The 17,222-nt window shown below is 50.4% G+C and overlaps 6 protein-coding genes and 1 non-coding gene across 7 annotated transcripts; 1 reads left to right on the top strand and 6 right to left on the bottom strand.

The window, feature by feature from the left end:
* Positions 1 to 494: 494 nt before the first annotated feature.
* Positions 495 to 2,444, top strand: YALI1_D28273g (uncharacterized protein; the record flags this gene model as incomplete). The annotated part of the gene is made up of 1 exon (XM_503148.3): positions 495 to 2,444. One exon carries the CDS (start codon positions 495 to 497, stop codon positions 2,442 to 2,444), a length of 1,950 nt encoding a protein of 649 aa, XP_503148.1.
* A 1,378-nt stretch (positions 2,445 to 3,822) lies between these two features.
* Positions 3,823 to 3,896, bottom strand: YALI1_D28307r. The gene has a single exon. It is a non-coding gene; the product is annotated as a tRNA-Val (tRNA).
* Positions 3,897 to 5,358: 1,462 nt separating this feature from the next.
* Positions 5,359 to 8,298, bottom strand: YALI1_D28351g (uncharacterized protein; the record flags this gene model as incomplete). The annotated part of the gene is made up of 1 exon (XM_503149.3): positions 5,359 to 8,298. The coding sequence occupies one exon, from the start codon at positions 8,296 to 8,298 to the stop codon at positions 5,359 to 5,361; it is 2,940 nt and encodes a 979-aa protein (XP_503149.3).
* Positions 8,299 to 8,332: 34 nt separating this feature from the next.
* Positions 8,333 to 8,766, bottom strand: YALI1_D28354g (uncharacterized protein; the record flags this gene model as incomplete). The annotated part of the gene is made up of 2 exons (XM_068282814.1): positions 8,333 to 8,661; positions 8,706 to 8,766. 2 exons carry the CDS (start codon positions 8,764 to 8,766, stop codon positions 8,333 to 8,335), a joined length of 390 nt encoding a protein of 129 aa, XP_068138915.1.
* Positions 8,767 to 10,986: 2,220 nt separating this feature from the next.
* Positions 10,987 to 11,618, bottom strand: YALI1_D28383g (uncharacterized protein; the record flags this gene model as incomplete). Its single annotated transcript, XM_068282815.1, has 2 exons — positions 10,987 to 11,556; positions 11,610 to 11,618. The coding sequence occupies 2 exons, from the start codon at positions 11,616 to 11,618 to the stop codon at positions 10,987 to 10,989; spliced, it is 579 nt and encodes a 192-aa protein (XP_068138916.1).
* An 866-nt stretch (positions 11,619 to 12,484) lies between these two features.
* On the bottom strand, positions 12,485 to 13,609 carry YALI1_D28404g (uncharacterized protein; the record flags this gene model as incomplete). Its single annotated transcript, XM_503150.3, has 1 exon — positions 12,485 to 13,609. One exon carries the CDS (start codon positions 13,607 to 13,609, stop codon positions 12,485 to 12,487), a length of 1,125 nt encoding a protein of 374 aa, XP_503150.3.
* A 3,033-nt stretch (positions 13,610 to 16,642) lies between these two features.
* On the bottom strand, positions 16,643 to 17,104 carry YALI1_D28437g (uncharacterized protein; the record flags this gene model as incomplete). The annotated part of the gene is made up of 2 exons (XM_068282816.1): positions 16,643 to 16,932; positions 16,975 to 17,104. The coding sequence occupies 2 exons, from the start codon at positions 17,102 to 17,104 to the stop codon at positions 16,643 to 16,645; spliced, it is 420 nt and encodes a 139-aa protein (XP_068138917.1).
* Between the last annotated feature and the right edge of the window lie 118 nt (positions 17,105 to 17,222).

The following is a 17,222-nucleotide window of genomic DNA, read 5'->3' on the forward strand; positions in this document are numbered from 1 at the left end:
TTTGGGACGGGGAAAAGGGTGTCACGTGACTGGGAGCCCCCCTCCCCCCCCCCAATTGCGGCCCCGTCGTCTTTCCGGCTCCCGAAAAGCGACTCAATTGGCTCGCACGACTCTCTTGGTTTCGCTCGTTTGCTTTCTGGTTCAGAGTTGACAAAGCAGCAAGCGAGCCGAACGGGGTCCGGGAGAATCTCGATTGAGGCCAATGGAGAGTCCCCACCACCGCGGAGGTTGGACAATGGCAAAATACTCACACCAACAAACGGAGTCGCGCTTTCGCCGTCTCATTTGGCCCACAATTGCGCCTCGTGGGGCCCATGTCAGTCGCGGGAGTCCAAATCCCGCCTCAACTCAATTGTCAATTACCTCTTGATTCCGGCGTGTTCCAGAGCTGAGGCGTATAGTCTATCGCTATTGCCCCATGTCTCTGTCTCGCTATATATATATCTGAGCTGGTCCTGGACTTTCTTCTTCTCCATACAACCACCAAAATCAACATGTCTAAAGCCGTCGGAATCGATCTTGGAACCACATACTCGTGTGTGGCCCACTTTGCCAACGACCGGGTCGAAATCATTGCCAACGACCAGGGTAACCGAACCACCCCTTCTTTCGTCGCCTTCACCGACACGGAGCGACTGATTGGAGATGCTGCAAAGAACCAGGCCGCCATGAACCCGGCCAACACCGTCTTCGACGCCAAGCGACTGATTGGCCGAAAGTTCTCCGACCCCGAGGTCCAGAACGACGCCAAGCACTTCCCCTTCAAGATTGTCGACAAGGGCGGCAAGCCCGTCATCCAGGTCGAGTTCAAGGGAGAGCAGAAGACCTTCACTCCCGAGGAAATCTCCTCCATGATCCTCGTTAAGATGAAGGAGATTGCCGAGGCCTACCTCGGAGGCAAGGTCAACGACGCTGTCATTACCGTCCCTGCCTACTTCAACGACTCCCAGCGACAGGCCACCAAGGACGCCGGTCTCATTGCCGGCATCAATGTGCTGCGAATCATTAACGAGCCCACCGCCGCCGCCATTGCCTACGGTCTGGACAAGAAGGGCCAGGGCGAGCAGAACGTTCTCATCTTCGATCTTGGAGGAGGAACTTTTGATGTCTCCCTGCTGTCCATCGAGGATGGTATCTTCGAGGTCAAGGCCACCGCCGGTGACACCCATCTGGGAGGTGAGGATTTTGACAACCGACTGGTGAACCACTTTGTCCAGGAGTTCAAGCGAAAGCACAAGAAGGACATTTCCACCAACCAGCGAGCACTGCGACGACTGCGAACCGCCTGTGAGCGAGCCAAGCGAACCCTGTCGTCGTCTGCCCAGACCTCCATCGAAATCGACTCTCTGTACGAGGGTATCGACTTTTACACCTCCATCACCCGAGCTCGATTCGAGGAGCTGTGTCAGGATCTGTTCCGAGGCACCATTGAGCCCGTCGAGAAGGTGCTCAAGGACGCAAAGATCGATAAGGCTTCCGTGAACGAGATTGTTCTTGTCGGAGGTTCCACCCGAATCCCCAAGATCCAGAAGCTGGTGTCGGACTTCTTCAACGGAAAGGAGCCCAACCGATCCATCAACCCCGATGAGGCTGTTGCCTACGGAGCTGCTGTCCAGGCCGCCATTCTGACCGGAGACACCTCCTCCAAGACCCAGGACCTGCTCCTGCTTGATGTTGCTCCCCTGTCTCTCGGTATCGAGACTGCCGGAGGAGTCATGACCAAGCTCATTCCTCGAAACTCCACCATCCCTACCAAGAAGTCCGAGACCTTTTCCACCTACGCTGACAACCAGCCCGGTGTGCTGATCCAGGTGTTTGAGGGAGAGCGAGCCCAGACCAAGGACAACAACATTCTCGGAAAGTTTGAGCTGTCGGGCATTCCTCCTGCCCCCCGAGGAGTTCCTCAGATTGAGGTCACCTTTGACCTGGACGCCAACGGAATTCTGTCCGTCTCCGCCGTGGAGAAGGGTACCGGTAAGACCCAGCAGATCACTATTACCAACGACAAGGGCCGACTCTCCAAGGAGGAGATTGACCGAATGGTCAACGACGCCGAGAAGTACAAGGAGCAGGACGAGGCCGAGGCCAAGCGAATCGCCGCCAAGAACGGCCTCGAGTCTTACGCCTACTCTCTCAAGAACACTCTGTCCGAGGAGAAGTTCAAGGAGAAGGTTGAGGAGCCTGAGCGAGAGAAGCTCGAGAAGGCCATCAATGAGACCATCGAGTTCCTTGACGCCACCCAGTCCGGTACCACCGAGGAGTACGCCGACAAGCAGAAGGAGCTGGAGGGTGTTGCTAACCCCATTCTGATGAAGTTCTACGGCGCTGAGGGTGGAGCTCCTGGAGGAGCTCCCGGCGGACCCGGAGGCTTCCCTGGTGCTGGAGCCGGAGGACCACCTCCCGGAGCTGGCGGTGATGGTCCCACCGTTGAGGAGGTTGACTAAATCACTTCTAGGTAGCCCCACCACAACGAGCGTTGTATTTATAGATTCAATGAATATCAAGATGATTGAGTGAGTGAGTGGTATGTATGGTAAGGTACTCGTAGTTGGCTGTTACCTTGTCGATGCCCTCTCAAATGTAAGTAATGCTATACTGTTTCGCATTATATAGCACCTCAACTGAGCGCCATCCTCAAGAGTTTAATGGAGCAAAAGTCGAATGAGTCTACAAGGTGGCAAAACGTGTGGCTCTGTGGTTTGCTGGCAAGTCCAGCCTTGATGGCATGATGCGGTAGAATGGAGAAGTGATTATGGTGGAGATAGTGGTCACCACGGAGAAGGGTCTTGTATATGCCACGACGCAATCTGAATGGACTCCATTGACGGAAAGAGTGCACACTTTATACCGAAATTTACACCGACCGAGCCTTTGAAGAGCCAAGACCTCCCCATCTCCCGTGCATGTTATCTCTTGGCAATCTCTTGGCATTCTGGTAAGCCTGGTACTGGTAAGCCTGGTAAGCCAGGGGCGCGAATGGTGATTTACTAGGCTCGAGCCGTCCATTTGGTCGGGCTTGTGACCAACTGATGAGAAAATTGAGAAGAAATGATGGAAGAGAGTGAGTCTCTGTCCACAACACCACCAAACACCCCGAAACCACGTCAACCCCTTCAGCCCCCACTAACACCATTCCAACAACCCCTCTGGCAACCTCATCAATCCACACCCACCGGTAAACCCTCCAGAGATGATTTCGGGGCTTCCATTGACCTTTGTCGCAGCAGATAGCAACCTGAAGACAGTGTACATCTGGCCACAGACTCATCGACTCGAAGCTCCGAGTACCACGGGGATTGTCTAAGGCAACCAGGCTCCTGTGGATCTACCACTACAAGGGAACAAGGTCTCAAAAGGGCTCGAAAATGCCTCTTCAGAAAGACCAGACATGTTATGGAAGAATCGCATAGTCTTTCAAATGGTGCGCAAGTGGGTTGTAGAGGACAGGAAGGATCTTCTCAGGATTTTAGGAAGAGTTTCTTAGGAGGAGTGGAGTAAGGAACTTCTTGTTGCCCAATACAAGTAGTATTGCAGCCATGGAAAAACATCTTCCAACCCTTTCCTGACGAACGCGGTACGTGAATCGACAGAATCGGCGGAGATCAATGTCAAGAAGGTGAAAGGAAGAATGACAATGGGGGGTCACAACGGGGGTCACGTGACTAAGTCGATAGGGGGTCCTTGACGGGGCTCTGTGTCTTTTCGTTGTACCTGAGAGTCGGGTTTAACAAGCCAGTTGGGGAATAGTAAGGGGGTCGAAACACATTGAGAGTAAAGGGTTTAAAAAAGCGATATCCACATTGTGTGAGGATAACAAAAAAGTGATTTCTGGCAGGATCGAACTGCCGACGTTCTGCGTGTTAAGCAGATGCCATGACCAACTAGACCAAGAAACCCAGAATTTAATTTTAAAAAATAGTGAGATGGTGGTATCTGAAAAATGTTAATTTTTGCCATTTCGGGGATTTCATAGAAGCAAACAGAACAGTTATAATAAGATGCACTTTATGAGTACTCTGATATGTTTATATCATAGTTCTGACCAGAATAACGTGCTCTAAGGGTCATGTATTGAGACAGGTAGTATGACCCTAAGCTGAATGTTACCTGCGGGTTATATAACGTGTGATTTCGGGGGTTTGGAGGTGTTGAATGGTCGATATGAGCTATGATTTCAACCTTGGGGGTTTCTAACATCTCTTAACAGAATTTATCTTTACGAGTACTGAAGGGGAGCTATACATTCTGTTTCTGAGCCGACGAAAAGTAAAGGGAGGTATCGATGACTAAGGGGAGGTACTGATGGGCAAGAGGGGATATCGATGGCTAGGGGGATATCGCTTGTAAGGGAAGGGATCGATGATCGCCTTTATGAGCTTTTCTTTTATCTGCTGCTCTCATGACTTTCACTTCAGTGAGGCTAGAACATGCGGACTTGCTATCCAGGGGACGAGCTGTGTCTCTAAGGACATCAGGAGTTGATAAAGGTGTTTTAATCACGGCTGACACTCTGATTTTCAACTGAAACCCCGACTCTCAACTGAAACCGACTCTCAACTGAAACCGACTCTCAACTGAAACCGACTCTCAACTGAAACCGACTCTCAACTGAAACCGACTCTCAACTGAAACCGATACTCAACTGAAACCGATACTCAGCTTGTAGGGTTGATATCGTGAGGCTGATCCGATCTTTTGACATGAATAAAGCGCTTCCAGACAGACATGATCAAATGGAGCATCTTCTAGCACTTCTAAAACCTCTCAAACCGCTTCGCTACCGCCTTTCCTCCCAGATCCATACTGCTCATGAGACTGCTGGCGGCTTCTTCACCAAAACAGGAAGAACAAAAGACAAGGTCGTATCTCTCTGTCAGAATCAGGGCACAAACCGCAAAATTGCTTCTTTGCAAATATGAAACACAATTGACAACATCTCTGACATGTTATGACACTTTCTTGCTGACATACTGCCCCCTTCCCGTACAGGCAGGTCCACAAGAATGAGATAAGGCGTATTTAGGCGACATGACAGGATTGAGCGACCAGGAAGAGCGACTGAAACCGAGACTTGGGCTTGTTGAGCAGGTCGGAGAAGGATCGGAGTTGTGTCCCTAGAAGAGTCACAACCTGACTGCCTTGTTGGACCTAGGGATTGTAGAAGGAATAGTGGAGAGGGAAAGGGCGGCACCAAGAGAGCAAATGCGCGGAAGCTGCCCGAGTCGAAAGATGCAGGATACTTACTGCTATGGTCAATATCATACAATTCATTCAATACATAAAATACAATCAAACACCCCCTCGTCACGTGCGAATCTCAAATCTCTAAATAAATACCTCACCAATAATAATAACCCGCTACTTGAGCATAGCAAAGACATCAACGTTGTTCTGTCGTCGCTGCTGTAGAGTAGGGGGAGGTCTGTGGGAGATGAGAGACTGATCAGATCGCTTGATAAGAGGAATGGGGGCGTCGATATAGTTGCAGCCGACCACGGCGTTCTTGCCCGAGGCAATGGCGAAACAGGTGGTGGTGGGGGGACAGGCAAAGTGCACCCACTTGTTGAAGTTGCACATGATGAACTCGCCAGCAGGAGAACATCCCACCTCGCCCTCGGTACATCCGGAGTCAGCCAGAGGTTTGGATGTAGAGGGGGTGTCTGAAGAGGGCTTGTCAGCAGCAGAGGTGGGGGCGGAGGCAGAAGCAGCAGAAGAAGCAGCGGAAGAAGTAGCGGGCTTTTCAGCGGGGTCTTCGGCAGGCTTGTCGGCAGGCTTTTCGGCAGGCTTTTCGGCAGGCTTTCCGGCGTCAGTAGGAGAAGCAGGGGAAGGAGAGGCCTCGCTAGCAGTGGCTCCACCTGTAGGAGCAGCGGCCTCGCTAGCAGCGGCATCAGTAGGAACGGGCTTCTGTTTGTCCTGGACCGAGAGCTTGGAAATCACCTCCTGGTTGCCGTAGATGCCGTTGAGACACTTGGCTAGGTCGTTGCCCTGCTTGCCGTCACAAGGGGGGTGGGCGGACTCGGGAGAAATTGTCTTCTGGGGAGCCGAGTCAGCCAGAGAGATGGTGGCGGCGGTGGCGGAGGCCGAAACGGTAGTAGCCTGGGATAGGAGGTCAGAGGGGGCGACCTTGGAGACCTTGCTGGGGGCGGGAGCGGGAGCAGGAGCGGAAGAGACAGGGGCGGAAGAGGCAGGAGCAGGAGTGGAAGAGGCAGGAGTGGAAGAGGCAGGAGCGGAAGCACCAGTCTCAACAGCAGCAGCAGCCTCAGAAGAGATAGGAGTGGTCTCAACAGCAGTCTCGGAAGAGACAGGCGCAGACTCAGAGGTTTGAGAGGCCTCAGGGGTCTCAGCACTACTCTCAGAGGTCTCCTCAGCAGCAGCCTCGCCAGAAACGCTCACAGTGGTACCAGTAAGGGTCTTGGTGGTGAAGACAGAAGAGGTGGTGGTGGTAGTGAGCTCGGCGGAAGAAGAAGGAGCAGGAGAGGCAGAGAGGGCGGGGCCAGCAGCAGAAGAGGGAGCTCCAGCAACAGAAGAGGTACCAGAAGCGGCGTTCTCAGACTTGTTCTTAATCTCACCAGACTCGGCAGCAAACGCAGGGTTGGAGGGAGCAGCCAGAGACGCGACAGAAGAAGGTGAGACAGAAGGAGAGGCACCAGAAGGAGATGCAGAAGAAGGGGAAGCACCAGAAGAAGGAACGACACCCTCAGCAACACCCTCGGAAGTGGAAACACCCTCGGAAGTGGGAGAAGGACCAGGAACGTTCACCACGGTGGTGTCAATGTACACGGACTCAATGGTGGTGTGGTAGACGGTGTGCTTGGCCTTGGAGGAAGAGGGAGATGACTCGGGAATGGAGCTGGTCTCAGCAGCAGCTTCAGCAGCAGAAGAAATCTCAGAAGTCTCAACAGCAGTGGGAACGGTAGTGGTCACGGTCTCGCCAACAGAAGTCACAGTGTGCTGCTCGGTGACGGTGGTATCAGCCTCCACGCCGCTCTCAACTGAGCCGCTCTCGGCGGCAAAAACAGGACCCGAGGGAGCAGCCAGCGACGACACCACCGAGGGACCATTCTCAGGCTTCCACATACCGTTGTCGGGGGTGTGAGTTGAGACGGGAGCGGGAGCGGGAGCAGAAGAAGGAGCCCAAGGAGCGGGAGAAGAGACTGCGGGAGCGGGAGCACCAGGAGCGGGAGCAGAAGAAGGAGCCCAAGGAGCAGGGGCAGGAGCAGAAGAAGGAGCCCAAGGAGCGGGAGCAGGAGCAGAAGAAGACTCGGGGGTCCAGACAGAGGCAGAAGAAGGAGCCCAGGCAGAAGAAGAAGCAACAGAAACAACTGGGGTCGAAGCAACAGAAACAACGGGACCAGCACCTCCAAGTGCATTCTTGGCAATCTGAGCGTAGGAAACGCCGCCTTCCTTGTTAAGGAAGGCCTGAGAAGCATCCCACATCATGATTCCGCCAAACGACGAGTATTGCTTGACCTTGTCGACGTAGGACTTGAGGGTGGCTCCATCAATGTATCCAGTAGAGGCAGCCGAGACGGCTCCGGGCACTCCAAGGTAGATTTTGATGTTCTTGTTAGGCGACACGGTTTTGGCAAAGTTGTCCCAGGTGTCAAAGTTGAACTGGCCGGGGTTGTTGACTCCACAGTAGTTGTTGTAGAACTGGACGTAGGCAAAGTCGATGTCGGCGCCGGCAAGAGCTTCTCCAACAGACGCATCGGGGTAGGGACATTGGGGGGTGGCAGAGATGTAGTACTGGCCGGAGGAGGAGGCAAAGTGTTCTCGAAGACGCTTGACAAGAGCCACGTAGCCCATTTGCTGTTGGTTTTCGATATCCAGATCGTAACCGTCAACAATGGCGTCTCCGAATGGTCGTTCGGCCGCGGTACCTCCGCCAAAGGTGTTCCACAGAGTGTCAGCAAAGTTGGCTCCTCCGGCGTCCGAAGTGAAGCCGTACGATCCCACGGCACCGCCCAGCGAGATGAACACCTTTTTGCCCAGACTCTGGCACTTTTTGATGTCTGCGGCAATGGCCGGGCAGTTGGCCAGGCCGCCGGCAAAGTTGTCGTTGCAGCCGGAAATGGTTAGAGTGAGGTCTCCGTTACCGTTGAACGAGTTGAGAAACGAGACAACGTAAACGTCGGCGGCGTTGGACTCACAGTACGAGCCCAGAGGCTCCTGAGAGCCGGCCGAGGCCTGGCCCCAATAGAGCACGACATTGTTGGAGCCAGCGGGATCAAACGCGGCAACAGAGGTCGCCAGAGACATGAGCGAAGCTCCAAAGTTGGCGATGGTTGAGAATTTCATGATAAGCGAGAGACTAGGTGGTTTCAGTGGCGTTTCAGCGTCGTTGTAGTATCGTTTTGTGGTGTTTTTGTGCCCGGGAAAAAAAGGAGAGAAAACAGTTGGATAGTAGACCAGCTACTGGGGTGTAAGGAGCGTGTGTTTGTGGTTGAGGGGGGAAAAAGGAGTGACTGACCCGCAACGGATGTAAAAGAGTGGAAACGAAGGCTTCAAATGGACACTTGATCGACTGATGATGAGGTTTATGGCAGGTTTCGAGGGAGGTTATATATCTTCGGGCAGTTATGCAAGGGTGAAGAGGTGAAAACGAAAAGTTGAAGTTTATTTTCGGTTCTACACAAACTTGGAATATATGCAAATGCTCGTCTGGACACGTAGATGACAATTGTGATCTCCAAATTCAATTTCACCCGATATCCGCCAAATTAGCCCCAATATGTCCAGTTTATGGCCAAAAAAATAAACTTCCATCCAGCCATCTGATATATAAGGTTAAGGTTCCAATCAAGATAAAATTAGAGATGCAATAAAATAAAGTTATAACCAAGAACTCTATTTCGAGGCTGGTCACATTTGACAGGTTTGAGACTGACAGAACGGGGAAGTTTTGACCAGCCATTTTTGAGCAGAATGAAAAGTGAATGGAGTAGGGATGGAAGTTGCGCACGTAGGGAAAGCTTAGTGATCAGATTATACGGTTCTATGGCTTGAGTTATTTGTATCTATTTTTCTGGCCGTTTTTCTATTTTTATTTTTATTTGTTGAACTTATATGCTAAATAATCCACATTTAAACTAGTTCAAATTATGCCGTTTTATATTGAAAATGACGGCAAGACGAGCGGAAATTGACTAAAAGAGTTGGAAAAATTTCCCTCACGGTTAATCTAGTTAATGCTGATTTTATCTGATTTTTCTCGTCGTTTTTTCAAACAATTTGCAATTATTCGCTATTTCTCTCCCAAAAAAAACTTCCATTGTCTGTAACACGCCACATGGAGTTTGCGCTAATCATGCATACCTGACATCCCTGTGGTGGGATTATCTGCGGGGACAATTTGAATATATTGGGCCGCGAGCTGGAAAAATTGCGAAAAAAGAAAGAAAATTTGCTTCTCTCGAAAGCAGTATTTTCCACTCTCCGCTTCCCACTCAAAGGATAAAACGACCGCCATAATTCTCTCCCCATATATCATGAGGCTGCGAGGCTACAAAACCTTATTTATCCCTTCTGTCAAGGGAGTGTTACAGAATGATGGATGACGTAGGGCGGGTATAACGGTGGTAGATGGGAAGGTAGACGCCGGAAATATGTACAGTAGCGGGGGAATGGTCTTTGTGGTGGGGGTGACATGGGTCTTGTGGTGGCCACATGGACAATGTGATGAGGCAAGACCTCGTTTATCCCACATGACTGACTGGTGAGGCCTGCCACATTACTCGTGTGGTCCACGACATTACTCGGGTGGTTTCCATGACATTACTCGTGTCGCCCACGACATTACTCGTGTCGCCCACGACATTACTCGCGTCGCCCACCACAGTTGTAATTACTCCTGTAGCCATTTCGATGCACGTCAATCTCCGTGTCCCTGCCAGTGGTACGCCTTGGACTATAGGCTCCATTGTTCATCATCCCTTGAAGTGTCTCTTCCGATGAGGTGGTTTGGGATTCGAATTTCTTCTGGAAAAGGCCAATCCATTGGATATTCTCGTTGTTACTCCCCTTCCGCTTCGTGTGTCACATTTTGCAATTTTTTCCAATTATTATTATTTTTTATTATTATTTTCTGCCATTTTCTGACGCCATATTATATCTGAACATGTTACGTCAAGGTTATGCACAAAAACGCGTGGGACATCGCATGAGAAACGTAGCGGGTCTGAACACGAACGCGAACGGTGTTAGCGACGAGTAAGAACGATGATATTGGTATCAATTTGCTCGTGGCAACACGGGGAGTATTTCTACGCACATGGAATTGTTGTGCGGTGTCTGTGTGGAGTTTTGGGGACTGGTTTGGGGGAACCCAAATCTCTGATTAACGTGTTTCAGAAGCAGAGTTTATTTTGAAACTAAAAAATAAAATATAAATGTAACTTGGAAATATAATTAGCAGCAATTAGCCTAGGCAAACAAAAGACACGAAATAATTAAATAAAACAACTAAATAATTAATTAATTAATTAAAATAAGTAAAATAAAATAAAATTACAACTATCAGCTTATAATAGAACCAAAGGGATGAAAATGGTATTCAGATGGAGAGGGTGAGCTATAAATAGGAGCAGATGGATAGATAGATATATGGGTCACGTGATCCCGCTCAATGAGGGCTCATTGATAGGTGAGATGTCAGACTTTGACCTTTCTTCTACTCCAACTGCCTTCAACGCCTTCGGCTGACAGACAGACAGACAGACAGATAGACAAACAGCCAGATCAACCTGCTGAGTATTCTGTCAATTGGACGCATCACTGCGGTGATCGACACAGACCGCAAAGATGGCCCGTCAGAAGATGACAGTGACGGGAAAATTTTCGCTCAAGGACGCTGTCAAGGATGTTTGCGAGGGTCAATGTGTCGCCAATGAAACAATTTTTGGTTAAAATCCTCGGTAACAATCCTCGGTAACAATCCTCGATAACAACCCTTGCTTTGTCGCTTGCAAGAGACGGTCCTGTCAGACACTAGAGTTGAGGAGGGAGTCGGCGAGCGACACGAGAAGCAGGCAATCGTGACGTCTTCCTCGCCATAAGTGTCCCAGTCAACTGTCTCGGTCGGTGACAGCCATCTGACTCAGGGGGATACGACAGGGCCTGCATTTTGAAGTTGGGGAGTGGTGCAGGCGTGGTGAAGGCGTCATGAGGACTGTCAGGAGTGTACCCTGGCTGTGGTTGTTCTGGTCGTCCACTCTGCTGTGGTCGTCCACTATGGCGGTGATCGTCCACTCTGCTTTTGTCGTCCACTCTGCTGTTGGCCTCCACTCTGGCTGTGGTCGTCCACTCTATCTGTGGTCGTTCTCTGGACTGATTTGGACGGAAGATGGGAAGTCCGTGGAGCAATTCGGAGAACTGCAATGGAGCGGATGAACCTGCTCCTGCAGACGTGGGGTTGAACTCCGCAGTCCCTGAAATCAACTTTTCGCAAACACTGGAGTTTACCAACTGGACAACCAGAGACTTGGCAAGGAGAAAAAAGAAAGAGCAGCGACGCCGAAGGATGAAATGGGTGTCAGAGAGTAGAAAGTTCCCAAGCAACTAGGACGTCAACAGTTCTTGGTGCTAGTGTTGCAGACACGATAGAGTGGAACCATGTTCATACAGACGAAGAGGGCTCAGTCCCATGTCGTCTGGACTGAACCGTGACAGTGAACAACGGCGATGCTGCTCAGGACAATGTGGTAAAAGACCCAGACTGCTGTCAGAGATATTTTGTCATCGACTACAGTTTCGTGATGGTACATGATCACCTCTCAGTGCCCAGAGTCGGTCATTGTGAAAATGAACAATCACCAGACTGGAGAGACGAGAGACGAATGGAGTTACTCAATTGAGTAGAATATATGATTCTGTTACTCACGTGATTATCACAGGGGCGTGAATCAGCTCGTCACGTGAGTAACTGAATCATATGCTCTAGGCTCATCTTGCCTTCTTCACCAGGACCCACTGGTCTTCTTCACCAGGATCCATCTTGTTACAGATCAACTGGCTTCACGTGATCGTTGTTTGCATCACGTGACTACGTACGTAATTGGCTTGTGGCACGAAATGTATAGTCCACATTAGATGATATATTCAACTATCACTCGAGTCTGAGTACTTTGTTTCGAGGAACATCTATAGACAGACAGCAACTGATCGAGACTAGGAGACTGCAATGTCGCTTCTCTGGTCTGTAGATTGCATTCGCCTTGATGAGGTTGCCATAGGAGATTGTTGATTGGAAGGCTGGGCTCTTCTGCTAGTCTGCACCGGGTGAAGGGGGTGGCACGAGGGTGGCATGAGGGTGACACGAGGGTGACACGGTACGTGGTGACTTTGACATCAACACCCTGGAGATCCGCTCTGCCGAACAATGAACACTCTTTTTCCATAACGAGAGCGCAGCTCGAGTTATGGCTGCGCTCTGGTTATAAGCGCTCTCAATATGGATCACTCTCGTTATAAGCGCTCTCAATATGGATCACTCTCGGGTCTTCAACTCTCGCACCAACTCAGCCAGCTCGTCCAACTCAACCCGGCCCTTGTCTCTAATGAACTCCAGCACTACCTGTCTCTCATGGGGGGTCAGTGTCACCCAGAATCGGCCGTCGGCAGTCACCACGTTCTCTCCACCTTGGTCAATCTCATCTCCGCCCTCGGGAAGATACAGGTATCCTCCATCAGACACCTCCAGCTGCGACTGTTGATGGGCGAGCCAGATGTGTCTACTCTGGACCTCCAATTCAGCCAGGAACGACTCATAGAGCCTATCCACCATGAGTTCGAAGCTTGCCCGCGCCTCTTTTTGGATTCGGACCCACTTTTGTAGCGCCAGAACCTCCTTGTATTCCTCCATCCACTCCTGCTCCTCACGCTTTCGCGCATCCGACACCATCCGCGTGTACTCATGGTACGCCTTTTTCTGCTCCTTGCGGGCCAGCGACTTGCCCTTTTTCTTACCCACAATCTTCTGTTTAGCCGTCTGGGTCTCGGTCTCTCCAGCCTCGGCTCGCTCGGCTTCCCGCGCCTGTCTCTCGGCCAGAAGACGGCGGTTTTCACGTTGCTGGCGGACATACTCGTCCTCTGAGTCAGATTCCGCCAGATGATTGGTTTCTCCTGACCCAGCAGACCCAGCTAAACCGCTGCTGCCCTCTCCAGGATCAAAATGGGATTCGGATTGTGGCCCAGGAGTATCCTCTGGAGAAATAGAAGTAGTTGCTTCTGTTGCACCCCCACCACGCCCAACATCCCCGAGATCCTCATACTCATCGTCTTCAATCTCAAACCCCCCCTCCACCCTCGCCTCTCTCTCTCCCTCTCCCTCCTCCATCTGACCCAGAACCCCGCCAAAAATGCGCCGCAACAAGGTCTCCTCCTGGGACTTGCCCTTTCCACCTCCTTCCTCCTCCCCCTCCTTCTCCTCCTCCGCCATGGCCTCATTGATGGCCTGCAACTTGCTCTCAAGCTTGGCCCGCTCGGCATCGTACGACTGCAAATATTGTCCCTCAAGCCGACGCAGCCGATCCTCCTCGTCACGTGACAGAGCGACTTGGTCACGTGCCGAGTACAGATAGAGCTTGTCCAGCGGCAGTTTCTTCGGCGACATGTTGACTGTGAATGAATGAGTTGATGACAAACAAGAGAGAGTGCAGGCCGAGATCAGAGTTTTGGAGTTGGGCTTATGTAAGCGACCTGGTGGAGGCCTAGGAAGTGGCTGGACGGTTTCTGACGGGGACTGGACGGTGTCAGACAGTGACTGAGCGGTGACGATACTGCACCAGTTTGATATTTGTTCTGGGACTCATTTCGTCTTGTTTGGTTGAGTAGTGCGAGGGAACCTGATGAACAAGTGTGTCTGACATATTGAGAGAAAAATATATGACAGAGGGTGGATATTATGGTACCGTTGGAATACTGGGGATTTGGGGGATCGATTAATGGGTTTTTTTGGTAGTCTTGAGAGTAATAATTTGGTTCTGGAGGAAAATGAAAAAAATTGAAAAAAATTAAAAATTAAAAAAATTGAAAAATTAAATAAAAAAAAAAAAAAAAAAAAAAGGAATGGACTAAAAAATCAAAAAAAGACTGAAAAATCCAATATAATGGACTGCAAACCCCCACAAAATGGACTGAAAAATCCAACAGAAGGGATTGTTAATGCTGTGCAAACAAAAATCGCTGGACATGGCAAAACCACTCAGACACCACTGAGTCTGCTATCCTCGCTCCTACTCCTGTGATACATGCTCCAAGTCGCGTCAGCATGAACAGCCCGTTCGGTATATCGTGAAAGCTTGCCCAGCTCTTCGGATCTATAGCCCTAAACCGTCGTAACCGTCTCTTGTTGGCCATCTACTCTTCATGCAGGGGTACGGGGAGAGCTGTACTTGTAGGAGTTTTTGCGGGGTGTACGTGAGGCGCAAATACTGCGAAGATGACCCATGGAGACTTAATTGCTGCTGATTTAGTCCCTTTTGAAGTCCCCCGTGGTCTCAGACCTTTTGAAGATATTCTAGTAGGATTTTTCTCGGCCGGATCAGTTAAACCCTCAGCTTCACCTGCACTATGAGCTCACCAGCCCGGTCTGTAGGTGCTGTGACCCTACATTGTAGCCGCACAGCCACCGTTGGTCCGAGCTCACCTGGTGTTACCGGAAAAGTCCGTCTCTGGCACCCTTTGTGGTGATTCCGGTTGGAGCGTGTGGTCACTCGCCGGATTCAGTAAAGATCGACAGATCGACAGGGCCGCAGCACAACAATGACCATGATGAGATGGAACGGCTGGCGGAACTCATGTCTTTGCGATTCTCGTAGTAAGCAGGGGCTATGGCAACTTCCAGTCATGCCGAGGTCACAAGTAGGCTGGTCCTAATGAATGTATAGGTCTGGTCTTGGCCAGTCACTGGTAAGTCCTCTCCAACTCTTAGACCAGGCCAGGCATACAGGCTACTGGGCACTGTCCCTGATGACTTCCCCGACGGGTTGAACATGTGACCGGAAACACAGACGCTCAAACAAGCAAATATTGAGTCTGAAACCAGATTGAGACGGTGCAGTAGCTCGACTAAAACCAAACACAGTCGAAGCCTGCCTTGATGTCTGGAACACTCCATTCATTCAACAGCTCAAGATGGCGAAAAACATTGCCGAAAACAACAAACAATTACACAAACCAGCTCTGTCCCTTCTCCACCTCCTCATTTGATCTTCCTTATTGCCTCATCCAAACCTCATATCTTGGCTCTCACCCGTTCCGGCGCGGTACAGCCCACTACTTGTAGCTCAGCCCCATGTCAATCTGTGCATGGACACTAGCCGTGAGCGATGGGCGGTTATGTTGCCTACCCGAGCCGTTTGCGACCGCCAACAGCTATTAATCGCTCATTTGTGCATGGACCTATCTCCTACGGGAAGTTCTGGCGAGAGACTACGCCTGAGCTCGTCTCCATACCGACTGGGCCACGCTAGACCCTGTCTCAATAGAGAACGTCGGGAGCTAGCTCAGAGTTAACTGAGATGAAGAACCAGTCTAATTCAGAGGCTATTCCGCTTAGCGGTTTGTTTGGATCCAAATACTGTAGCAGACGAGAAAACCACCTCCACCAACATGCTCTACAGCATCGTACAATGGTCTTTACAATGGTCTTTTGTCTGAAATGACAAGCCGACATGCCGACATCCGGAGAGGTTAAGTGGGCAACGGTCCAGCGACAGTGCTGCAGCCCGCGTCTACGACATGAAGCGAGATATCACTCTTTGTTGCTTAGCAGAGGTATCTGTGGAGCGTATGTGATGGAGTTGGGGACATAAATGGAGTCGCAGGGAAACTATTCAGATGCAAGATACACCAATCTGATGACCACAGGTTTCTGATTGACCTGGAAGTACAATACTCCCTGTGTAGCATCTCTAATCCCCTTCACTGTTCATCTTGTCATGTCTGCATCCGCTCTGCAGCAGGCTGAACCCCGCAGCCGAAATGAGACAGAAACGAGACAGTGGGATCTCGCAGCCTTGTCCTATGTGGTTCACACAATGCACTTGTATTTCTGGCTTGTATTTTTCGTTTTCTAGAGTCCAGCAACGTTTTATGGCAACGTTTTGTCATGGCTCGATTCGGGGGGTTTAGACTTTAGGGCTGGTGTATTATACGTTTTTTGGGATGGGATAGGGGTGGCCTTGATAGGGATATAGAGAGGCGATTATGGCCATTGAAAAACGTAAATATACCAAAGAGTTCCTCTTAAATTGATTGCGGCTTTCAAAATCCTCATATTTCCACTTTTCGCCGAGTTGGCCTACCCTCAAATCAGTGCCAAGCTCACACTCAAACTTTTACGTTATTTTCTCAGCCTAAAAAAATAAGCGACAGATTGGCTTTTTTCACCCTGAAGGGGCTGGTGAGACGCCAACCGCATCTGGAAGTAGCCAGGAACGGCCGATGAGATGGTCGATGGGCTGTGTGGTTATGTGGGGGTTGCGTTGAGGTCACGTGGTGGGGTTTTCGGCAAATTTTCGGGGGTCTGGGATCTTTCGACGAGACGTTTTCGGGAGGCTCGGGATCTTTCGACGAGACGTTTCCGGAAGGCTCGGGATCTTTCGACGAGACGTTTTCGTTGAGACTCAGGGTCTTTCGAGATTTACAAGACGGCAATTCTGGTGATCATGGAAACTGACTCTGGGGAAGCCGTAGCCAGTTTTCCAATCCATGTCTGACTTGTGTTGGTCGGGGATAGTTGTCTTGCAGGTCCGTGATGCTCTATAAAGATACCGTTTCTGGGGCGACTAAAACTTGGAGAAATGATGGAATGGTTTTGAAACAGATGCAAACTGGTGTTCCAACAGATCTCATCTTCACTGTCCAAATCACAGATTTTCCAAGCACAATTGACCAAGTTTAACCGATCCTCAATCCCACATCTTGCGACACCTTAACTAATCACCCCTGATTCAACTAATCGTGGACCCTAACACCGAACATGGAACTCATCTAAATGATCAGATACACGCCAGAGGAGGGGGAATATGTTCCCAAATGTTCCCTCCAACTGAAATAAAATCATATACAGGCCGAACCAAAACCTGGAGCCCATTATTCTCATAATTGCAACATTCCATGGCGTCGGTCGAAATATTTACTCACTGAACATTCCCCTTACAAAGTACCTTCTTTGAATATACTGAGTGGCTTGTGGGTCACGTGAGGAACCTGTCATGAGA

Source organism: Yarrowia lipolytica, chromosome 1D, assembly GCF_001761485.1.
Source record: "Yarrowia lipolytica chromosome 1D, complete sequence".
Lineage (NCBI taxonomy): Eukaryota > Fungi > Ascomycota > Dipodascomycetes > Dipodascales > Yarrowia > Yarrowia lipolytica.